This window comes from Ctenopharyngodon idella, chromosome 17, assembly GCF_019924925.1.
Source record: "Ctenopharyngodon idella isolate HZGC_01 chromosome 17, HZGC01, whole genome shotgun sequence".
Lineage (NCBI taxonomy): Eukaryota > Metazoa > Chordata > Actinopteri > Cypriniformes > Xenocyprididae > Ctenopharyngodon > Ctenopharyngodon idella.
Window position 1 is genome coordinate 13,979,718 of NC_067236.1, and position 25,698 is coordinate 14,005,415.

General features: G+C 42.5%; 1 long non-coding RNA gene and 1 gene segment (V, D, J or C); one reads left to right on the plus strand and one right to left on the minus strand.

The window, feature by feature from the left end:
• Window positions 1-1,127: 1,127 nt before the first annotated feature.
• LOC127498128 (Ig kappa chain V-VI region XRPC 24-like) lies at window positions 1,128-1,796 on the minus strand. The segment is given in 2 exon segments: window positions 1,128-1,567; window positions 1,643-1,796. Coding segments are annotated over 2 exon segments (489 nt in total).
• An 8,978-nt stretch (window positions 1,797-10,774) lies between these two features.
• On the plus strand, window positions 10,775-24,334 carry LOC127498363 (uncharacterized). The gene is made up of 11 exons (XR_007925860.1): window positions 10,775-10,917; window positions 12,073-12,138; window positions 15,692-15,755; window positions 16,920-16,985; window positions 17,486-17,549; window positions 20,054-20,119; window positions 20,660-20,723; window positions 21,894-21,959; window positions 22,460-22,523; window positions 23,659-23,724; window positions 24,203-24,334. It is a non-coding gene; the product is annotated as an uncharacterized LOC127498363 (long non-coding RNA).
• Window positions 24,335-25,698: the final 1,364 nt, after the last annotated feature.

A 25,698-nucleotide genomic window follows, 5' to 3' on the forward strand; every position in this document is an offset into this window, starting at 1 on the left:
CAAAATTTTTGTAAGTAAAGTGGTAAATTATGTTGAGGGTATACCAATTAAATTGAGGGTAAACCACTGGAGTCACATGGAGTACTTTAATGATGTCATTCCTACCTTTCTGGACCTTGAAAGTTGTAGTTGCATTGGATCTCTATGGATGGTCAGAAACCCCTTAGACTTCATCAAAAAGATCTTAATTTGTGTTCCGAAGATGAACAAAGGTCTTATGGATGTGGAACGACATGAGGATGAGTAATAAATGACAGAATTTTCATTTTTTGGATGAACTAACCCTTTAAACGCTGCATTTTAATGCTTACAATTAGGGTTTTCCAGTTCTGTCTTTATATAAATTTTTAGAGAGATGTAAACTATGTGGAATGTTTATGATTTATGCAGGCAGGAATTGGCTGCTAACATGGCTGGTCTTCAGATAAAAATCAAACTTTACAATAAATTGGATCCCACTTTATATTAGGCTTCTTTAATATGTACTGACATTTAAATTAATACAATATAAATTAAATGAATTAAATAATATTTGATACAATGCACTTGTGTACTGTACATATATGTTTTTACATTGTACTTATATTTTAAAAAAAAACCTGCATGTAATTACAGCTATAATCAATTTCTGTAATTACGTCTGTCATTACACTGTTGACACTTCCCTTTCACTTGAACTTATCCTTAAACCTACCCGTACCATTAAACCTGTCCCTAACCTTAGCCGTATCCCACCTCAATAGCAGTAAAAGAGTTTTGCTATACAACATGAACACAGTAAGTATACTGTACTTATTTTTTAATATAATTAGTAGTTAAAGACACATATAACGTGTGACCATATATTGTAATGTGATTTTCAAGCATTGATGAAATATGATTAAAAATGAGCAGTATTCATATGCCTTTTTTTCTTTTAGTGCCAGGAAAGTATGAGAAGAAAGAGATAGAACTGGACTGGAATATGTCCAAGGTTGGTCTTGAACCTCAGTTCCCGTGAGCAAAACTTCTCATCATATATCGTGAGAGATGCAAGTCTGTGATGAAAGCCATTATGCTGTTGTTCTACATTAAACCCCACATTTAAACAGATGCATACTGAAACATCACATTTTCATTAGTGCCCTCTATTTGTAAATGTTCGTATTACCAGTTTTGGCATGAGATGCAAGAAACCTTGTGGCTTTTATTTTATTTTTCTCTTCAAACAGGTGCAAGTCAGTTTTTTGCCAGTGATTATAACAAATTGTACGGCTGTGCAAACTAGCTGCACAGAAATACACTGCGCTGTCTTCAGCAGATATGTTGGAGATGATCAGGAATGCATCCTTTGTAGCATGTCCTGTGATGTTAAACCGGAGTTTGAATTTATCCTCTGGAGAAGGTGCTTCATAACTGAGCATTCCAATAAGTTCTAAAGAACCACCATTGCTTTTCTGCTGATACCAGTACAGGTATGTGTAGCTGCTGTCACCATGATAACAATAAAGCTTTGCCTGTTTCTCCTTCAAAGACTGTAGAAGATGTTGGGGAGACTGCTGAATGACAGGAGAACAGACCACACAAACTACAATAGGGTGAGGAGAGCATTCAGTGTATATAAAATAAAGAAGTTAGACTGCGTAACACTGGAGATGCTTACCTGTTAACCATAAAGTAGTTACAATGGTTAAAATGATTGCTCTGATCATGCTGATAACATTCAGGCAAGACAACAGAAGAAATAAGTTCACAGTGCAATGGCTGCTTCTCTAAATTGTTTCCTCTGTAGTCATAAATGTAACAACAACTATTAGATATCTTGAGGCTGAGACTGTTGTTCACATGAAAAAGCAACACTAGATGTTAAATTTCAGGTGTTTGCTTATTGGTCCAATTCAAAAGGTCCCACCCACAAGTGTCTGTAATATTCTAATCATTATATAGCTGTGGATCCTCCTTCAGTGCATGTAAATGTATCTTCTTTCATCTTCTATATCCAAAGATTATATGTTCTGTATTTATAGAGATGTATATTATGTGGAATGTTTATGATTAATGCAGGCAGGAGTTCGCTGCTAACACGGCTGGTCTTCAGAAAAACATCAAACTTTACAATAAATTATAGACAGCGGCTGTTTGCACTAAGTGTAAATAGTTATTAGATGCTGTTTATACTTAGTGCAAATAGTGGCAGATACTATTTGCACCTCAGTGTATTGTAGTGCATTGTAAAACAGTATTCAATTATAACAACATATTCAGTGTATTTGATTATATTTAGTAAAATCATAAATGGCTGCTGCCTTATTATTGGGACATTATTTGTCCCTCTCCCTAAAGCCCCCTAAACCCTAACTGTATTCCCACTATTAAATATCCCTTAGGCACTTCATTTCCACTTTTTAAATATTTTCTTAATTTTTAATTTTAAAATAAATGCCTCTCGGAGCTGATATGCATTGGGAATAGGGAGAAGAATGAGTTCGGGAAAAAGGCGGATTTGAACTTGAGCCGGTCATATGGCTTGCGTCAAAAGTTAACACCACCCGCCTTATTCTCTACTCCGCTGCTCTGGTTATCAGCAGGATTTCTTTTGTAATTTTTTCTGCCACAAAGTTTTTGTAAATAGCCTCTGCCACTTGATAGACACTCCATAAATTATAATATGGATTTTGAACAGTGATGAAAACGGATTGAAAAATGACCAGCAAACATGTCCAAGGTTGGTCTTGAACCTCAGTCCCAATGAGCAAAACCGCTCATCATATGTCGAGAGTATTGCACAAGTCTGTGATGAAAGCCATTATGCTGCTGTTCTCCATTAAACCATAAACCATAATTTATTTATTTACAAAATAATATTATTCAAAGCGTATGCGTCGTATGCTCTCATGAACACTCGCGCACGTGCGTTGAGTTGACGCACGAGTCTGAACACAACACGCATGCGTCTGGAAGCTCTCGTGAACGCGCGTTGCAGATCAATATTTTTGTAAGTAAAGTGGTAAATTATGTTTTTTTTCTGCAAACAAGCACTCGCGTCGCTTCATAAAATTGAGGGTAAACCACTGGAGTCACATAGAGTACTTTAATGATGTCATTCCTACCTTTCTGGACCTTGAAAGTTGTAGTTGCATTGGATCTCTATGGATGGTCAGAAACCTCTTAGATTTCATCAAAAAGATCTTAATTTGTCTTCCGAAGATGAACAAAGGTCTTACGGATGTGGAATGACACGAGGATGAGTAATAAATGACAGAATTTTCATTTTTGGATGAACTAACCCTTTAAACGCTGCATTTTAATGCTTACAATTAGGGTTCCCTTTCAGTCGGTCACGTTCGACGTACGTCAGTAGTGACCGACGAATTGGGATATCGCTAGAGAGCCCTATCAGCTTCGAGTGAACTACAACAGGCCAATGGAGTTGGCGTGCGATATTTGCATAATGCGCACCGCCCCCGCCAGGTGGTATAAATAGGGGAGCAGATGCAATCGCACTCTGTCTTTCGCTTCGGAGCCATCTAGTGTGTTTCCAGCTTCAGACTTCTGTGAATTCTTCAAGCTAAGAAAAGAAAGGAAAATTTCTTCTTCTTGTGTTGGTGTGACGGCACTTCAGCGAGGTCGCGAGCTTCCCGGGGAGCCTGAGCTTAAAGCTCTCAACTGCTGTTTTTACAGCACACATTTCCAATTCCCAGCATTGTGTCTGTTGCGATTTGGGCCGGTTCCTCTGTTGTGTTCGGGGAGTGGTGTACCCGAACACATCGTGACACTCCCTGTGTGCTTCAGCACAAGAGAGCTGAATTTTCCCCTCCTGAAAGAGCTTCACAGACGAACCCTGCGTCTTTTTCAAGATGTCATTTCGTCTGTGCGTTACTGGATGCGGTCGTTCATTGGTCCCCGCTGACGGCCACAATCGCTGCATCACGTGCCTGGGCGTTCAGCACGCTGAAGCAGCTTTTGTGGATAGTTCATGTTCTCACTGTGGGAACATGACTATTGCAGTGTTGAGATCGAGACTCTCGTTCCTTGGTTCTCAGGGAGCGGGGGTCCCCTCCCCTATGCCCCGTGTCGCCGTTTTCTCTGGCTTCGGCCGGGGTGACGGTGCGCCGGCGTATAGGCAGGGTGATCTGAGGATCACGGTCAGGGCTTCCCCGCCAAGCGCCGCTCTGCGGGCCCCTGTCCCCTCTACCTCACTGCAACCGGTGGTGTTGCCGACTGAGCGTGCTGGTCCCTCTACGGAGCGACCAGCCGTTTCTTTCGGAGCACCGGCGGATGACTGCATGTTGATCGCGGCATCGGAAGGTGAGCAAGAGTCCTCGGGAGATGAGGACTCGGCTGCGTTACCTCCCTCCGGGACCGTAGCGTTGTCCGAGCCTGATCCTGAGTTGACGGCTATGCTTTCCCGGGCTGCCGAGAAGGTCGGGCTCATCTGGAACCCTCCACCGTGTCCCGAACCTTCTTGGCTCGATGATTGGTACCTCGGGGCGGCCCGCGCTGGTCCCCAGCGCCCCGCCCCGATGCCATTGTTCCCGGAGGTGCATGATGAGGTGACCAGGTCCTGGCGGACGCCCTATAGCGTTCGTGCGAGACCTGGTCCCTCGTCCGCCTTCACCAACCTGGATGGCGGGGAGGCTAGGGGATATACGCGGATTCCCCCAGTCGAGAGGTCTGTTGCGATGCAACTGTGTCCAACGGCCTCTGGCTGGCGCGGTGAGCCGCGTCTCCCATCCCGGGCCTGTAAATTCTCGTCAGGCTTGACAGAGAAAGCTTACAGAGCCTGCGGACAGGCTGCCTCCGCCTTGCATGCCATGGCCCTTTTGCAAGTTCATCAGGCAAAAGCGTTGATGGAAATGCCCCAGGGAGGTCTTGACCAGCAGCTGCTTGGGGAGCTGCGTGCCGCCACGGACCTCGCCCTCCGGGCGACTAAGGTGACGGCACGTTCTGTTGGTCAGGCGATGGCCACGCTTGTGGTCCAGCAACGCCACCTCTGGCTGACCCTTGCTGATATGAGGGATACCGACAAATATCAGTTCCTGGACTCCCCCATATCACACGTCGGCCTTTTCGGCGATGCGGTAGAGAGCTTCGCCCAGCAGTTCTCTGCCGCCCAGAAGCAGGCTGAGGCTATCAAACACGTCCTGCCCCGGCGGTCCGCTGCTGCCTCCACCCCGCCGCCGGAAGCACAGCCTCAGCCCGCTCGTCGCCGAGGGCGCCCGCCTGCGTCGTCCTCCACCCCTGCTAAGTTGGCAAAGCAGCAGCCTACACCAGCCAAACAGCAGGGTGCCGGTCGCGGACGCGGCGCCCAGCCCGCTCAGGCCAAGCCAGGTGGCAAGAGGTCGAGGAAGACGCGACCCTGAGACGGGCGACCTGGAGGGGAAGGTTCCTGCTCTTCGGGAGAGGACTCCATCGTCTCTCCCACCCCCGGAGGAGGGCCGGGGGGAATTTGTGAAATTGTCTGTCCCGCCACTGGCTCTCCGGAGTCCAGCGGTACCCACTTCATCACAAAAAGAGCAGTTTCCCAATCCTCCAGGTCACAAGAGACTGCGGCTGTCAGCGCGCGAGGCTCCGCCTTGCCACTCGCAGCCCACTCTCACTTCGCCAGCAGGTCCCAGTGTGATGGTTGAGGCCGCCCCCCAGCCGTCTCCCATTCACACTGTCACCTCGCAGAGTCTGACCCCACTTCGGGCCGCTGCGCCGTCCGAGTCGAGTTCCAGCACTCTGCTTCGCTGCCCCACCCCCGGTGCGTCTGTGGTGCCTTTGGTCCCGCTGGCTCAGTGTCTGGAAGCCTGGATAGCGCTCCCCAGCCCGTCCCGCTGGCTCATTCGCACTATCAGACTCGGCTATGCGATTCAGTTCGCCCGGCGTCCCCCGGTCTTCAGGGGTGTCTACTACACTCAGGTGTCCCTGGACAATGCACCTGTTCTCCGGGCGGAGATTGCTGTCCTCCTGGCGAAGGATGCAATCGAGCCGGTCCCTCCAGCCGATATGAAGTCAGGGTTCTACAGCCCCTACTTCATTGTACCAAAGAAGGGCGGTGGGCTACGGCCAATCCTGGATCTGCGTGTCCTGAACCGGTCCCTTCACAGGCTGCCGTTCAAGATGCTTACGCAGAAGCGCATTTTCAAATGCGTCCGTCCCCAGGATTGGTTTGCAGCGATCGACCTGAAGGACGCGTACTTTCATGTCTCGATTCTGCCTCGTCACAGACCCTTCCTACGATTTGCGTTCGAGGGTCGGGCATATCAGTACAAAGTCCTACCCTTCGGGCTGGCCCTGTCGCCCCGCGTCTTCACGAAGTTTGCGGAGGCGGCCATTGTTCCGCTCAAGGAACAGGGCGTTCGCATCCTCAACTACCTCGATGACTGGCTCATCCTGGCCAGCTCGCGGGAGCAGTTGTGCGAACACAGGGACATGGTGTTAGCTCACCTCAGTCGGTTGGGTCTTCGGGTCAACTGGGACAAGAGCAAACTCTCCCCCGGGCAGAGGATCTCTTATCTCGGTATGGAACTGGATTCGGTCGCCCGGACTGCGCGCCTCACCGAGGAGCGCGTCCAGTCAGTGTTGACCTGCCTGAGTACGCTCAAGCGCAGGACAGCGGCCCCACTGAAACTCTTTCAGAGGCTCCTGGGGCATATGGCATCCGCAGCCGCAGTCACGCCGCTCGGATTGCTTCATATGAGGCCGCTTCAACACTGGCTCCGCGGCCGGGTCCCGAGATGGGCGTGGCAGCGCGGTACGTTCCGTGTCCCCGTGACACCGAACTGCCGTCGCACCCTCACCAAGTGGTCGGACCCTTCGTTCCTGCGGGCTGGAGTTCCCCTCGAACAAGTGTCCAGGCATGCTGTGGTCCACACAGATGCCTCTGCCACGGGGTGAGGGGCCACGTACAACGGGCATGCAGCGTCGGGTCTGTGGACGGGGCCCCAACTGCATTGGCATATCAATTGCCTCGAGTTGCTAGCAGTACGTCTTGCACTGGGCCGCTTCCAGGAGCTGTTGACAGACAGGGCACGTACTGGTCCGCTTGGACAGCACTGCGGCCGTTGCGTACATCAACCATCAGGGTGGTCTACGCTCCCGCCGTATGTCGCAACTCGCCCGCCATCTCTTGCTATGGAGTCAGAAGCATCTGAGGTCGCTTCGTGCCATTCACGTCCCAGGCGTGCTCAACCGTGCAGCCGACGAGCTCTCACGGCAGCCTCCGCTTCCGGGCGAATGGCGGCTCCATCCCCAGGTGGTCCAGCTGATCTGGCAGCGCTTCGGCGAGGCACAGATAGATCTGTTCGCCTCCCCGGAGACTGCCCACTGCCAGTTGTTCTATTCCCTGTCCGGCGGCACGCTCGGCACGGATGCCCTGGCAATCAGCTGGCCCCGGGGCCTACGCAAATATGCGTTTCCCCCAGTGAGCCTTCTCGCACAGCTCTTGTGCAAAGTCAGGGAGGACGAGGAGCAGGTCTTGTTAGTGGCTCCATATTGGCCCACTCGGACCTGGTTCTCGGACCTCACGCTCCTCGCGACAGCACCTCCCTGGCCCATTCCTCTGAGGAAGGACCTCCTGACTCAGAGACGGGGCACCCTCTGGCACCCGCGTCCCGACCTGTGGAAACTCCATGTGTGGTCCCTGGACGGGACGCGGAGGTTCTGAGTGATCTCCCGCAAGCGGTCGCAGACACCATCACTTCCGCTAGAGCTCCTTCTACGAGGAACCTCTGTGCGCTGAAGTGGAACCTATTCGTCGAATGGTGTTCCTCTCAACCAGAGCGAGAGGACCCCCAATCATGTTCGGTCAGAACCGTGCTTTCCTTTCTGCAAGAGGGCCTGGAGCGAAGGCTGTCTCCCTCCACCCTCAAGGTGTATGTTGCCGCTATCGCCGCACATCACTATGCAGTTGATGGTAAATCGCTAGGGAAGCACGATCTGATCGTCAGGTTCTTGAGGGGGGCGAGGAGACTGAATCCTCCCCGGCCCCCCTCTGTACCCTCTTGGGATTTGACCCTGGTTCTTACATCTCTCCGGGGTCGTCCCTTCGAGCCTTTGCAATCAGTCGAGTTAAAAGTACTGTCCTTAAAGACCGTCCTCCTGGTTGCATTGGCCTCGCTCAAGAGGGTAGGAGACCTGCACGCATTTTCGGTTGACGAATCGTGCCTGGAATTCGGGCCCGGTGACTCTCACGTTATCCTGAGACCCCGGCCTGGATATGTGCCCAAGGTTCCTACCACTCCCTTTCGAGATCAGGTAGTGAACCTGCAAGCGCTGCCTTCGGAGGAGGCAGACCCAGCCCTAGCTTTGCTCTGTCCCGTCCGCACTCTGCGCCTGTACGTGGACAGAACGCGAAGCTTTAGGACCTCAGATCAGCTCTTTGTCTGTTACGGAGGCCAGCAGAAGGGAAAGGCTGTCTCCAAGCAGAGGATGGCCCACTGGATAGTGGACGCCATCGCCCTGGCGTATGAATCCCCGGGCGTGCCTTGCCCGCTCGGGTTGAGAGCCTACTCCACCAGAGGAGTGGCCTCTTCCTGGGCGCTGGCGCACGGCGCCTCGCTGACAGATATCTGTAGAGCTGCGGGCTGGGCGACACCTAACACGTTCGCTAGATTCTATAGCCTTCGTGTAGAACCGGTATCTTCCCGTGTACTCGCTTCCACCAGCCGGTAGACGCGAAGAGCCCGTTCTAGTGTCGGCTTGCAATGCCACTCCCGCCCCCTGGGCCGGATACGTGCATCCTTTTTACTCCAGTCGAGTTCCCCGCTTGGCGAACCCTGTCGAGTTCCTCCGCCTCCCCCTTCGGCTTGGACATTGCGGAGTGTCTGATGCCAGGCCAAACCTCCGTCTCCAACGTTGACGTTTGGCTGGGTTCCACATGTCGTGACCCCTCCATGTGAGTGGTCCCATGTGTGTATTTGTCCACGGTCAACTCCCCACGGTGAGCCCGTGTCTTTCCCTTAGCAGAGCCAGCTCTGCTGTCACCTGTCAGATGAGTCTCCCCCTACCCAGGTGGAGCCATCCCAGGGACTCCATATGCGTACTGCCCACGGCCAGTCCATATGTGTACTCTCCACGTAAATTCCTCCCCTACGGATGGGTAGTGGTCTCCGCAGCGTCCCCTACGGGTTCGCTTCCCCAGTGTAGTCTAGTTTACTTAGTGGGTATATCGGAACAGCAGTAGACTCCTCGGCGTAAGCTCGCCCCCTTCCCCGTCCCACTGGTGCGCCGGGTGGCTAGAGCTTGCGCTGGGCACTGGAAGGGGTTCATACTGTGGCGCTTTATTTGGGATCCCAATTCGTCGGTCACTACTGACGTACGTCGAACGTGACCGACTAAAAGGGAACGTCTCGGTTACGTATGTAACCCTCGTTCCCTGAAGGAGGGAACGGAGACGTACGTCCCGTCGCCACAGTTGCTGTACCCTCGCTGTAGTGCGGACTAGATTGTCTCCTCAGCGAAAAACAGAGTGCGATTGCATCTGCTCCCCTATTTATACCACCTGGCGGGGGCGGTGCGCATTATGCAAATATCGCACGCCAACTCCATTGGCCTGTTGTAGTTCACTCGAAGCTGATAGGGCTCTCTAGCGATATCCCAATTCGTCGGTCACTACTGACGTACGTCTCCTTCAGGGAACGAGGGTTACATACGTAACCGAGACGTTTTCCAGTTCTGTCTTTATACAAATTTTTAGAGAGATGTAAACTATGTGGAATGTTTATGATTTATGCAGGCAGGAATTGGTTGCTAACATGGCTGGTCTTCAGATAAAAATCAAACTTTACAATAAATTGGATCCCACTTTATATTAGGCTTCTTTACTATGTACTGACATTTAAATCAATACAATATAAATTAAATAATATTTGATACAATGCACTTGTGTACTGTACATATATGTTTTTACATTGTACTTATATTTAAAAAAAAAAACCTGCATGTAATTACATCTATAATCAATTTCTGTAATTACGTCTATCATTACACTGTTGACACTTCCATTACACTTGAACTTATTCTTAAACCTACCTGTACCATTAAACCTGTCCCTAACCTTAGCCGTATCCCACCTCAATAGCAGTAAAAGAGTTTTGTTATACAGCATGAACACAGTAAGTATATTGTACTTATTTTTTAATATAATTAGTAGTTAAAGACACATATAAAGTGTGACCATAAATTGTAATGTGATTTTCAAGCAGGGATGAAATATGATTAAAAATGACCAGTATTCATATGCATTTTTTTTCTTTTATTGGCTTTTTGCTTTCCTTTCATAGGACAGTATAGAAGTGCCAGGAAAGTATGAGAAGAAAGAGATGGAAGTGGACTGGAATATGTCCAAGGTTGGTCTTGAACCTCAGTCCCCGTGAGCAAAACTTCTCATCATATATCGTGAGAAATACAAGTCTGTGATGAAAGCCATTATGCTGTTGTTCTATATTAAACCCCACATTTAAACAGATGCATACTGAAACATCACATTTTCATTAGTGCCCTCTATTTGTAAATGTTCGTATTACCGGTTTTGGCATGAGATGCAAGAAACCTTGTGGCTTTTATTTTATTTTTCTATTCAAACAGGTGCAAGTCAGTTTTTTGCCAGTGATTATAACAAATTGTACGGCTGTGCACACTAGCTGCACAGAAATACACTGCGCTGTCTTCAGCAGATATGTTGGAGATGATCAGGAATGCATCTTTTGTAGCATGTCCTGTGATGTTAAATCGGAGTTCGAATTTATCCTCTGGAGAAGCTGTTCCATAATTCAGCATTCCAATAAGTTCTAAAGAACCACCATTGCTTTTCTGCTGATACCAGTACAGGTATGGATAGCTGCTGTCACCGTGATGACAATAAAGCTTTGCCTGTTTCTCCTTCACAGGCTGTAGAAGATGTTGGGGAGACTGCTGAATGACAGGAGAACAGACCACACAAACTACAACAGGGTGAGGAGAGCATTCAGTGTATATAAAATAAAGAAATTAGACTGCATTGCACTGGAAATGCTTACCTGTTAACCATAAAGTAGTTATAATGGTTAAAATGATTGCTCTGATCATGCTGATGACATTCAGGCAAGACAACTGAAGAAATAAGTTCACAGTGCAATGGCTGCTTCTCTAAATTGTTTCCTCCGCAGTCATAAATGTAACAACAACTATCAGATATCTTGAGGCTGAGACTGTTGTTCACCTGGAAATGCAACACTAGATGTTACATTTTAGGTGTTTGCTTATTGGTCCAAGTCAAAAGGTCCCACCCACAAGTGTCTGTAATATTCTAATCATTATATAGCTGTGGATCCTCCTTGTGCAAGTAAATGGATCTTCCTTCATCTTCTATATGCAAAGATTATATGTTCTGTATCTATAGAGATGTATATTATGTGGAATGTTTATGATTAATGCAGGCAGGAGTTCGCTGCTAACACGGCTGGTCTTCAGAAAAACATCAAACTGTACGATAAATTATAGACAGCGGCTGTTTGCACCAAGTGTAAATAGTTATTAGACGTTGTTTATATTTAGTGCACCTCAATGTATTGTAGTGCATTATAAAACAGTATTCAGTTATAACAACATATTCAGTGTATTTGATTATATTTAGTAAAATCATAAATGGATGCTGCCTTATTATTGGGACCTTATTTGTCCCTGTCCCTAAAGCCCCCTAAACCCTAACTGTATTCCCACTATTAAATATCCCTTAGGCACTTTATTTCCATTTTTTAAATATTTTCTTAATTTTTAATTTTAAAATAAATGCCTCTCAGAGCTTATAGGCATTGGGAATAGGGAGAAGAATGAGTTCAGGAAAAAGGCGGATTTGAACTTGAGCCGGTCATATGACTCGCGTCAAAAGTTAACACCACCCGCCTTATTCTCTACTCCACTGCTCCGGTTATCAGCAGGATTTTTTTTTTTTTTTTTTTTTTTTTTTTTAATTTTGTGTGCTGCAAAGTTTTTCAGCCTCTGCCACTTGATAGACACTCCATAAATTATAATATGGATTTTGAACAGTGATGAAAACGGATTCAAAAATGACCAGCAATTGTATGCATTCTTTCTTTCTTTGTTTATTGGCTTTCCTTCATTTGATAGGACAGTGTAGAAGTGCCAGGAAAATATGAGAAGAAAGAGACAGGACTGCACTGGAATATGTCCAAGGTTGGTCTTGAACCTCAGTCTCAATGAGCAAAACCGCTCATCGTATGTCGAGAGCATTGCACAAGTCTGTGATGAAAACCATTATGCTGCTGTTCTCCATTAAACTCCACATTTAAACAGATACATACTTCATTTTCATTAGTGCCCTCTATTTGTAAATGTTCTTATTACCACTTTTGGCATGAAGATGCAAACAGGTGCAAAGTCAGGTTTTTGCCAGTGATTATAACAAATTGTACGGCTGTGCATACTAGCTGCACAGAAATACACTGCGCTGTCTTCAGCAGATATGTTGGAGATGAGCAGGAATGCATCTTTTGTAGCATGTCCTGTGATGTTAAACCGGAGTTTGAATTTATCCTCTGGAGAAGGTGCTTCAAATCTGAGCATTCCAATAAGTTCTAAAGAACCACCATTGCTTTTCTGCTGATACCAGTACAGGTATGGATAGCTGCTGTCACCGTGATGACAAAGAAGCTTTGCCTGTTTCTCCTTCACAGACTGTAGAAGATGTTGGGGAGACTGCTGAATGACAGGAGAACAGACCACACAAACTACAATAGGGTGAGGAGAGCATTCAGTGCATATAAAATAAAGAAGTTAGACTGCATTGCATTGGAAATGCTTACCTGTTAACCATAATGTAGTGATTATGGTTAAAATGATTGCTCTGATCATGCTGATGACATTCAAGCAAGACAATAGAAGAAATAAGTTCACAGTGCAATGGCTGCTTCTCTAAATTGTTTCCTCCGCAGTCATAAATGTAACAACATCTATCAGATATCTTGAGGCTGAGACTGTTGTTCACCTGGAAATGCAACACTAGATGTTAAATTTTAGGTGTTTGCTTATTGGTCCAAGTCAAAAGGTCCCACCCACAAGTGTCTGTTATATTCTAATCATTATATAGCTGTGGATCCTCCTTCAGTGCAAGTAAATGGATCTTCCTTCATCTTCTATATGCAAAGATTATATGTTCTCTATCTATAGAGGTGTAGATTATGTGGAATGTTTATGATTAATGCAGGCAGGAGTTCGCTGCTAACACGGCTGGTCTTCAGAAAAACATCAAACTTTAACATAAAATTATAGGCAGCGGCTGTTTGCACCAAGTGTAAATAGTTATTAGATGCTGTTTATACTTAGTGCAAATAGTGGCCAATACTATTTGCGCCTCAGTGTACTGTAGTGCATTATAAAACAGTATTCAGTTATAACAACATATTCAGTGTATTTGATTATATTTAGTAAAATCATAAATGGATGCTGCCTTATTATTGGGACCTTATTTGTCCCTGTCCCTAAAGCCCCCTAAGCCCTAACTGTATTCCCACTATTAAATATCCCTTAGGCACTTCATTTCCACTTTTTAAATATTTTCTTAATTTTTAATTTTAAAATAAATGCCTCTCAGAGCTGATATGCATGGGGAATAGGGCGAAGAAAGAGTTTGGGAAAAAGGCGGATTTGATCTTGAGCCGGTCATATGACTCGTGTCAAAAGTTAACACCACCCGCCTTATTCTCTACTCCGCTGCTCTGGTTATCAGCAGGATTTCTTTTGTAATTTTTTCTGCCACAAAGTTTTTGTAAATAGCCTCTGCCACTTGATAGACACTCCATAAATTATAATATGGATTTTGAACAGTGATGAAAACGGATTGAAAAATGACCAGCAAACATGTCCAAGGCTGGTTTTGAACCTCAGTCCCAATGAGCAAAACCGCTCATCGTATGTCGAGAGTATTGCACAAGTCTGTGATGAAAGCCATTATGCTGCTGTTCTCCATTAAACCATAATTTACCACTTTATTTACAAAATAATATTATTCAAAGCATTCACGCAACAATGTCAGCTCTCGCGTGAACACAAAACGTATGCGTCGTATGCTCTCATGAACACTCGCGCACGTGCGTTGAGTTGACGCACGAGTCTGAACACAACACGCATGCGTCTGGAAGCTCTCGTGAACGCGCGTTGCAGATCAATATTTTTGTAAGTAAAGTGGTAAATTCTGTTTTTTTCTGCAAACAAGCACTCGCGTCACTTCATAAAATTGAGGGTAAACCACTGGAGTCACATGGAGTACTTTATTGATGTCATTCCTACCTTTCTGGACCTTGAAAGTTGTAGTTGCATTGGATCTCTATGGATGGTCAGAAACCTCTTAGATTTCATCAAAAAGATCTTAATTTGTGTTCCGAAGATGAACAAAGGTCTTACGGATGTGGAACGACACGAGGATGAGTAATAAATGACAGAATTTTCATTTTTGGATGAACTAACCCTTTAAACGCTGCATTTTAATGCTTACAATTAGGGTTTTCCAGTTCTGTCTTTATACAAATTTTTAGAGAGATGTAAACTATGTGGAATGTTTATGATTTATGCAGGCAGGAATTGGCTGCTAACATGGCTGGTCTTCAGATAAAAATCAAACTTTACAATAAATTGGATCCCACTTTATATTAGGCTTCTTTACTATGTACTGACATTTAAATTAATACAATATAAATTAAATAATATTTGATACAATGCACTTGTGTACTGTACATATATGTTTTTACATTGTACTTATATTAAAAAAAAAAAAACCTGCATGTAATTACAGCTATAATCAATTTCTGTAATTACGTCTATCATTACACTGTTGACACTTCCATTACACTTGAACTTATTCTTAAACCTACCTGTACCATTAAACCTGTCACTAACCTTACCCATATCCCACCTCAATAGCAGTAAAAGAGTTTTGCTATACAACATGAACACAGTAAGTATATTGTACTTATTTTTTAATATAATTAGTAGTTAAAGACACATATAAAGTGTGACCATAAATTGTAATGTGATTTTCAAGCAGGGATGAAATATGATTAAAAATGACCAGTATTCATATGCATTTTTTTTTTTTTTTTATTGGCTTTTTGCTTTCCTTTCATAGGACAGTGTAGAAGTACCAGGAAAGAATGAGAAGAAAGAGATGGAAGTGGACTGGAACATGTCCAAGGTTGGTCTTGAACCTCAGTCCCCGTGAGCAAAACTTCTCATCATATATCTTGAGCGATGCAAGTCTGTGATGAAAGCTATTAGGCTGTTGTTCTACATTAAACCCCACATTTAAACAGATGCATACTGAAACATCACATTTTCATTAGTGCCCTCTATTTGTAAATGTTCGTATTACCGGTTTTGGCATGAGATGCAAGAAACCTTGTGGCTTTTATTTTATTTTTCTCTTCAAACAGGTGCAAGTCAGTTTTTTGCCAGTGATTATAACAAATTGTACGGCTGTGCAAACTAGCTGCACAGAAATACACTGCGCTGTCTTCAGCAGATATGTTGGAGATGATCAGGAATGCATCCTTTGCAGCATGTCCTGTGATGTTAAATCTGAGTTTGAATTTATCCTCTGGAGAAGGTGCTTCAAAACTGAGCATTCCAATAAGTTCTAAAGAACCACCATTGCTTTTCTGCTGATACCAGTACAGGTATGTGTAGCTGCTGTCACCATGATGACAATAAAGCTTTGCCTGTTTCTCCTTCACAGGCTGTAGAAGATGTTGGGGAGACTGCTGAATGACAGGAGAACAGACCACACAAACTACAACAGGGTGAGGAGAGCATTCAGTGTATATAAAATAAAGAAGTTAGACTGCGTTGCACTGGAAATGCTTACCTGTTAACCATAAAGTAGTGATTATGGCTAAAATGATTGCTCTGATCATGCTGATGACATTCAGGCAAGACAACAGAAGAAATAAGCTCACAGTGCAATGGCTGCTTCTCTAAATTGTTTCCTCCGCAGTCATAAATGTAACAACAACTATCAGATATCTTGAGGCTGAGACTGTTGTTCACCTGGAAATGCAACACTAGATGTTACATTTTAGGTGTTTGCTTATTGGTCCAAGTCAAAAGGTCCCACCCACAAGTGTCTGTAATATTCTAATCATTATATAGCTGTGGATCCTCCTTCAGTGCAAGTAAATGGATCTTCCTTCATCTTCTATATGCAAAGATTATATGTTCTCTATCTATAGAGGTGTAGATTATGTGGAATGTTTATGATTAATGCAGGCAGGAGTTCGCTGCTAACACGGCTGGTCTTCAGAAAAACATCAAACTTTACAATAAATTATAGGCAGCGGCTGTTTGCATTAAGTGTAAATAGTTATTAGATGCTGTTTATACTTAGTGCAAATAGTGGCCAATGCTATTTGCACCTCAGTGTATTGTAGTGCATTATAAAACAGTATTCAGTTATAACAACATATTCAGTGTATTTGATTATATTTAGTAAAATCATAAATGGATGCTGCCTTATTATTGGGACATTATTTGTCCCTGTCCCTAAAGCCCCCTAAACCCTAACTGTATTCCCACTATTAAATATCCCTTAGGCACTTTATTTCCACTTTTTAAATATTTTCTTAATTTTTAATTTTAAAATAAATGCCTCTCAGAGCTGATATGCATTGGGAATAGGGAGAAGAATGAGTTCGGGAAAAAGGCGGATTTGAACTTGAGCCGGTCATATGACTCGCGTCAAAAGTTAACACCACCCGCCTTATTCTCTACTCCACTGCTCCGGTTATCAGCAGGATTTTTGTTTTTGTAATTTTGTGTGCTGCAAAGTTTTTCAGCCTCTGCCACTTGATAGACACTCCATAAATTATAATATGGATTTTGAACAGTGATGAAAACGGATTCAAAAATGACCAGCAATTGTATGCATTCTTTCTTGCTTTGTTTATTGGCTTTCCTTCATTTGATAGGACAGTGTAGAAGTGCCAGGAAAATATGAGAAGAAAGAGACAGGACTGCACTGGAACATGTCCAAGGTTGGTCTTGAACCTCAGTCCCAATGAGCAAAACCGCTCATCGTATGTCGAGAGTATTGCACAAGTCTGTGATGAAAGCCATTATGCTGCTGTTCTCCATTAAACCCCACATTTAAACAGATACGTACTTCATTTTCATTAGTGCCCTCTATTTGTAAATGTTCTTATTACCAGTTTTGGCATGAAGATGCAAACAGGTGCAAAGTCGGGTTTTTGCCAGTGATTATAACAAATTGTACAGCTGTGCACACTAGCTGCACAGAAATACACTGCGCTGTCTTCAGCAGATATGTTGGAGATGAGCAGGAATGCATCTTTTGCAGCATGTCCTGTGATGTTAAATCTGAGTTTGAATTTATCCTCTGGAGAAGGTGCTTCAAAACTGAGCATTCCAATAAGTTCTAAAGAACCACCATTGCTTTTCTGCTGATACCAGTACAGATATGGATAGTTGTTGTCACCGTGATGACAATAAAGCTTTGCCTGTTTCTCCTTCACAGGCTGTAGAAGATGTTTGGGAGACTGCTGAATGACAGGAGAACAGACCACACAAACTACAACAGGGTGAGGAGAGCATTCAGTGTATATAAAATAAAGAAGTTAGACTGCATTGCACTGAAAATGCTTACCTGTTAACCATAAAGTAGTGATTATGGCTAAAATGATTGCTCTGATCATGCTGATGACATTCAGGCAAGACAATAGAAGAAATAAGTTCACAGTGCAATGGCTGCTTCTCTAAATTGTTTTCTCCGCAGTCATAAATGTAACAACAACTATCAGATATCTTGAGGTTGAGACTGTTGTTCAAATGCAACCGGAAATGCAACACTAGATGTTACATTTTAGGTGTTTGCTTATTGGTCCAAGTCAAAAGGTCCCACCCACAAGTGTCTGTAATATTCTAATCATTATATAGCTGTGGATCCTCCTTCAGTGCAAGTAAATAGATCTTCCTTCATCTTCTATATGCAAAGATTATATGTTCTCTATCTATAGAGGTGTAGATTATGTGGAATGTTTATGATTAATGCAGGCAGGAGTTCGCTGCTAACACGGCTGGTCTCTTTAGAAAAACATCAAACTTTAACATAAAATTATAGGCAGCGGCTGTTTGCATTAAGTGTAAATAGTTATTAGATGCTGTTTATACTTAGTGCAAATAGTGGCCAATACTATTTGCACCTCAGTGTATTGTAGTCCATTATAAAACAGTATTCAGTTATAACAACATATTCAGTGTATTTGATTATATTTAGTAAAATCATAAATGGATGCTGCCTTATTATTGGGACCTTATTTGTCCCTGTCCCTAAAGCCCCCTAAACCCTAACTGTATTCCCACTATTAAATATCCCTTAGGCACTTTATTTCCACTTTTTAAATATTTTCTTAATTTTTAATTTTAAAATAAATACCTCTCAGAGCTGATATGCATTGGGAATAGGGAGAAGAATGAGTTCGGGAAAAAGGCGGATTTGAACTTGAGCCGGTCATATGGCTCGCGTCAAAAGTTAACACCACCCGCCTTATTCTCTACTCCACTGCTCTGGTTATCAGCAGGATTTCTTTTGTAATTTTTTCTGCCACAAAGTTTTTGTAAATAGCCTCTGCCACTTGATAGACACTCCATAAATTATAATATGGATTTTGAACAGTGATGAAAACGGATTGAAAAATGACCAGCAAACATGTCCAAGGCTGGTTTTGAACCTCAGTCCCAATGAGCAAAACCGCTCATCGTATGTCGAGAGTATTGCACAAGTCTGTGATGAAAGCCATTATGCTGCTGTTCTCCATTAAACCATAATTTACCACTTTATTTACAAAATAATATTATTCAAAGCATTCACGCAACAATGTCAGCTCTCGCGTGAACACAAAACGTATGCGTCGTATGCTCTCATGAACACTCGCGCCCGTGCGTTGAGTTGACACACGAGTCTGAACACAACACGCATGCGTCGGGAAGCTCTCGTGGACGCGCGTTGCAGATCAATATTTTTGTAAGTAAAGTGGTAAATTATGTTTCCCTTTCATGGGAACTGTCGACACTACGTCATATGACGTTATAGGTTCCCATAAAGTCATATGACGTAGCGTCTCGTTCCCTATTCAGGGAACCAGGGTTACACAAGTAACCCGAGACGTTTTTTCTGCAAACAAGCACTCGCGTCACTTCATAAAATTGAGGGTAAACCACTGGAGTCACATGGAGTACTTTATTGATGTCATTCCTACCTTTCTGGACCTTGAAAGTTGTAATTGCGTTGGATCTCTATGGATGGTCAGAAACCTCTTAGATTTCATCAAAAAGATCTTAATTTGTGTTCCGAAGATGAACAAAGGACTTACGTATGTGGAACGACACGAGGATGAGTAATAAATGACAGAATTTTCATTTTTGGATGAACTAACCCTTTAAACGCTGCATTTTAATGCTTACAATTAGGGTTTTCCAGTTCTGTCTTTATATAAATTTTTAGAGAGATGTAAACTATGTGGAATGTTTATGATTTATGCAGGCAGGAATTGGTTACTAACATGGCTGGTCTTCAGATAAAAATCAAACTTTACAATAAATTGGATCCCACTTTATATTAGGCTTCTTTACTATGTACTGACATTTAAATTAATACAATATAAATTAAATAATATTTGATACAATGCACTTGTGTACTGTACATATATGTTTTTACATTGTACTTATATTTAAAAAAAACCTGCATGTAATTACAGCTATAATCAATTTCTGTAATTACGTCTGTCATTACACTGTTGACACTTCCCTTTCACTTGAACTTATCCTTAAACCTACCTGTACCATTAAACCTGTCCCTAACCTTAGCTGTATCCCACCTCAATAGCAGTAAAAGAGTTTTGCTATACAGCATGAACACAGTAAGTATATTGTACTTATTTTTTAATATAATTAGTAGTTAAAGACACATATAAAGTGTGACCATAAATTGTAATGTGATTTTCAAGCAGGGATGAAATATGATTAAAAATGACCAGTATTCATATGCATTTTTTTCTTTTATTGGCTTTTTGCTTTCCTTTGATAGGACAGTGTAGAAGTGCCAGGAAAGTATGAGAAGAAAGAGATGGAACTGGACTGGAACATGTCCAAGGTTGGTCTTGAACCTCGGTCCCCGTGAGCAAAACTTCTCATCATATATCGTGAGCGAAGCAAGTCTGTGATGAAAGCTATTAGGCTGTTGCTCTACATTAAACCCCACATTTAAACAGATGCATACTGAAACATCACATTTTCATTAGTGCCCTCTATTTGTAAATGTTCGTATTACCGGTTTTGGCATGAGATGCAAGAAACCTTGTGGCTTTTATTTTATTTTTCTATTCAAACAGGTGCAAGTCAGTTTTTTGCCAGTGATTATAACAAATTGTACGGCTGTGCACACTAGCTGCACAGAAATACACTGCGCTGTCTTCAGCAGATATGTTAGAGATAATCAGGAATGCATCCTTTTTTGCATGCCCTGTGATGTTAAATCTGAGTTTGAATTTATCCTCTGGAGAAGGTGCTTCAAATCTGAGCATTCCAATAAGTTCTAAAGAACCACCATTGCTTTTCTGCTGATACCAGTACAGGTATGGATAGTCGTTGTCACCGTGATGACAATAAAGCTTTGCCTGTTTCTCCTTCACAGGCTGTAGAAGATGTTGGGGAGACTGCTGAATGACAGGAGAACAGACCACACAAACTACAACAGGGTGAGGAGAGCATTCAGTGTATATAAAATAAAGAAGTTAAACTGCATTGCACTGGAAATGCTTACCTGTTAACCATAAAGTAGTTATAATGGTTAAAATGATTGCTCTGATCATGCTGTTGACATTCAGGCAAGACAACTGAAGACATAAGTTCACAGTGCAATGGCTGCTTCTCTAAATTGTTTCCTCCGCAGTCATAAATGTAACAACAACTATCAGATATCTTGAGGCTGAGACTGTTGTTCACCTGGAAATGCAACACTAGATGTTACATTTTAGGTGTTTGCTTATTGGTCCAAGTCAAAAGGTCCCACCCACAAGTGTCTGTAATATTCTAATCATTATATAGCTGTGGATCCTCCTTCAGTGCAAGTAAATGGATCTTCCTTCATCTTCTATATGCAAAGATTATATGTTCTGTATCTATAGAGATGTAGATTATGTGGAATGTTTATGATTAATGCAGGCAGGAGTTCGCTGCTAACACGGCTGGTCTTCAGAAAAACATCAAACTTTACGATAAATTATAGACAGCGGCTGTTTGCACCAAGTGTAAATAGTTATTAGATGCTGTTTATACTTAGTGCAAATAGTGGCCAATACTATTTGCACCTCAGTGTATTGTAGTGCATTATAAAACAGTATTCAATTATAACAACATATTCAGTCTATTTGATTATATTTAGTAAAATCATAAATGGCTGCTGCCTTATTATTGGGATCTTATTTGTCCCTGTCCCTAAAGCCCCCTAAACCCTAACTGTATTCCCACTATTAAATATCCCTTAGGCACTTTATTTCCACTTTTTAAATATTTTCTTAATTTTTCATTTTAAAATAAATGCCTCTCGGAGCTGAAATGCATTGGGAATAGGGAGAAGAATGAGTTTGGGAAAAAGGTGGATTTGAACTTGAGCCAGTCATATGGCTCGCGTCAAAAGTTAACACCACCCGCCTTATTCTCTACTCCACTGCTCCGGTTATCAGCAGGATTTTTTTTTTTTTTTTTGTAATTTTGTGTGCTGCAAAGTTTTTCAGCCTCTGCCACTTGATAGACACTCCATAAATTATAATATGGATTTTGAACAGTGATGAAAACGGATTCAAAAATGACCAGCAATTGTATGCATTCTTTCTTTCTTTGTTTATTGGCTTTCCTTCATTTGATAGGACAGTGTAGAAGTGCCAGGAAAATATGAGAAGAAAGAGACAGGACTGCACTGGAACATGTCCAAGGTTGGTCTTGAACCTCAGTCTCAATGAGCAAAACCGCTCATCGTATGTCGAGAGCATTGCACAAGTCTCTGATGAAAGCCATTATGCTGCTGTTCTCCATTAAACTCCACATTTAAACAGATACATACTTCATTCTCATTAGTGCCCTCTACTTGTAAATGTTCTTATTACCACTTTTGGCATGAAGATGCAAACAGGTGCAAAGTCGGGTTTTTGCCAGTGATTATAACAAATTGTACGGCTGTGCACACTAGCTGCACAGAAATACACTGCACTGTCTTCAGCAGATATGTTGGAGATGAGCAGGAATGCATCTTTTGTAGCATGTCCTGTGATGTTAAACCGGAGTTTGAATTTATCCTCTGGAGAAGGTGCTTCAAATCTGAGCATTCCAATAAGTTCTAAAGAACCACCATTGCTTTTCTGCTGATACCAGTACAGGTATTGATAGCTGCTGTCACCGTGATGACAATAAAGCTTTGCCTGTTTCTCCTTCACAGGCTGTAGAAGATGTTGGGGAGACTGCTGAATGACAGGAGAACAGACCACACAAACTACAACAGGGTGAGTAGAGCATTTAGTGTATATAAAATAAAGAAGTTAGACTGCATTGCACTGGAAATGCTTACCTGTTAACCATAAAGTAGTGATTATGGCTAAAATGATTGCTCTGATCATGCTGATGACATTCAGGCAAGACAACAGAAGAAATAAGTTCACAGTGCAATGGCTGCTTCTCTAAATTGTTTCCTCTGTAGTCATAAATGTAACAACAACTATCAGATATCTTGTGGCTGAGACTGTTGTTCACCTGGAAATGCAGCACTAGATGTTAAATTTTAGGTGTTTGCTTATTGGTCCAAGTCAAAAGGTCCCACCCACAAGTGTCTGTAATATTCTAATCATTATATAGCTGTGGATCCTCCTTCAGTGCAAGTAAATGGATCTTCCTTCATCTTCTATATGCAAAGATTATATGTTCTCTATCTATAGAGATGTAGATTATGTGGAATGTTTATGATTAATGCAGGCAGGAGTTGGCTGCTAACACGGCTGGTATTATAGGCAGCGACTGTTTGCACTAAGTGTAAATAGTTATTAGATGCTGTTTGTACTTAGTGCAAATAGTGGCGGATACTATTTGCACCTCAGTGTATTGTAGTGCATTATAAAACAATATGCAATTATAACAACATATTCAGTGTATTTGATTATATTTAGTAAAATCATAAATGGATGCTGCCTTATTATTGGGACCTTATTTGTCCCTATCCCTAAAGCCCCCTAAGCCCTAACTGTATTCCCACTATTAAATATCCCTTAGGCACTTTATTTCCACTTTTTAAATATTTTCTTAATTTTTAATTTTAAAATAAATGTCTCTCAGAGCTGATATGCATTGGGAATAGGGAGAAGAATGAGTTCGGGAAAAAGGCGGATTTGAACTTGAGCTGGTCACATGACTCTCGTCAAAAGTTAACACCACTCGCCTTATTCTCTACTCCACTGCTCCGGTTATCAGCAGGATTTTTTTTGTAATTTTGTGTGCTGCAAAGTTTTTCAGCCTCTGCCACTTGATAGACACACCATAAATTATAATATGGATTTTGAACAGTGATGAAAACGGATTCAAAAATGACCAGCAATTGTATGCATTCTTTCTTGCTTTGTTTATTGGCTTTTTGCCTTCATTTGATAGGACAGTGTAGAAGAGCCAGGAAAGTATGAGAAGAAAGAGACAGGACTGCACTGGAATATGTCCAAGGTTGGTCTTGAACCTGAGTCCCAATGAGCAAAACCGCTCATCTTATGTCGAGAAAGCCATTATGCTGCTGTTCTCCATTAAACCCCACATTTAAACAGATACATACTTCATTTTCATTAGTGCCCTCTGTTTGTAAATGTACTTATTACCGGTTTTGGCATGAAGATGCAAACAGGTGCAAAGTCGGGTTTTTGCCAGTGATTATAACAAATTGTACGGCTGTGCACACTAGCTGCACAGAAATACACTGCGCTGTCTTCAGCAGATATGTTGGAGATGATCAGGAATGCATCTTTTTTAGCATGTCCTGTGATGTTAAATCGGAGTTTAAATTTATCCTCTGGAGAAGGTGCTTCATAACTGAGCATTCCAATAAGTTCTAAAGAACCACCATTGCTTTTCTGCTGATACCAGTACAGGTTTTGATAGTTGTTGTCGCCGTGATGACAATGAAGCTTTGCCTGTTTCTCCTTCACAGACTGTAGAAGATGTTTGGGAGACTGCTGAATGACAGGAGAACAGACCACACAAACTACAAGAAGGAGAGCATATCAATGCATGTACATTAAATAATTTAGACTGCTTTGCATTGGAAATGCTTACCTGTTAAGCAGAAAAGAGTGATTATGGGTAAAACGATTGCACTGATCATTCTGATAACATTCAGACAAAGCAACAGAACTTTAAATTCACAGTGCAGTGCTTGCCTCTCTAAATATGTGTTTCCTCTGCAGTCATAAGTGTGCAGCTATCATGTATCTAGAGGCCACCAACTCATTTAACTGGGCTGTCAACCCAGGTGGAGATGTGTCATGTGATGGGGGAGGGTTTTTTGAGCGCAGTCTTGTATAAACTTGAAGCACTGTGCAGCACTCACTGCACAGAAATACACAGCGCTGTGCTCAGGTTTCACAGAGGACGCCAGCAGGCTCGCCTGTTTCTCTGCATCCCCTGTTATTGTGAAACCTTTTTTGTCAACCAAGGCTTGTTGGAAGGAAAGGAAGCCAAGGTGCTCGAGACTTTGCCCGTTTGGCTGATGGTACCAGAAGATTTTGTCATAGCTTTTATCATTGTGACTGCAGGTGATGTTCATGGGTGCTCCAATGGCTAAGAAAAGGTCGATAGGTGTCTGTGTGACATTTAAAGCCACAGACAGTCCTGTAAGGCCATTGGAGAGATAGTTAGACAGGTTAAACTACAGTGATGCTATAGATAAGTATCCACAAGTAATATCACACGCCTCACCAATGCAAAACTGAAGCAGAAAACATTTGACGTTTGGAAATCCACTCATGCTGAATTCTGGTTTAAATGGAAACTCATGAGTGAGCAAGTCAGGTTAATGGATACATGGGTGGAGCCTGATTTATGCTGTTCACATATGTGTTTTTACGTCTGCTGCCCCCTGGTGGTGTGGAAATGAACTACTCACCGTCCAAACAATTCTTTACTACATCTGCTGTGTTAATAAACAATGTATTTTATATTGAAATGAATTGTTTTGTCTGAAGAAAAGTCTAATTTAAATTTGTAATAGTTGTCTGAGAGGCCAGGGTTAGTTGTCACAGCAGGCAATATCGTATCTGTTATACTAAGTTTTTGACTAAAAGGTCCCAGTTAAATTTGTGTGTGTATTATATGTTTATATGTTGTATTTTCAGTAATTAATATAATTTATTAATTATATTTTTTGTTGGCCAAAACAATGGTTTGATATTTTTGCTTTATGTTTTTAAAAATGTTTAAAAAGCACTAAAAAATAAAAATAAAAATAAAAAAAATGTTAGCAACTAATTAAGTCTTCATCAGTGTAAATAGATTACTAATTACTTTTTCTAAATAGTAATGCATTACTTGTTACTAATTACTTTCTAAATCCCATATCAACCTCGATCAGTTGAACAATAGAAGGATGGACATGAAACTGCTCTTTTAATTCTTTCAAATAAATAATATATAATTGCATAAATTATT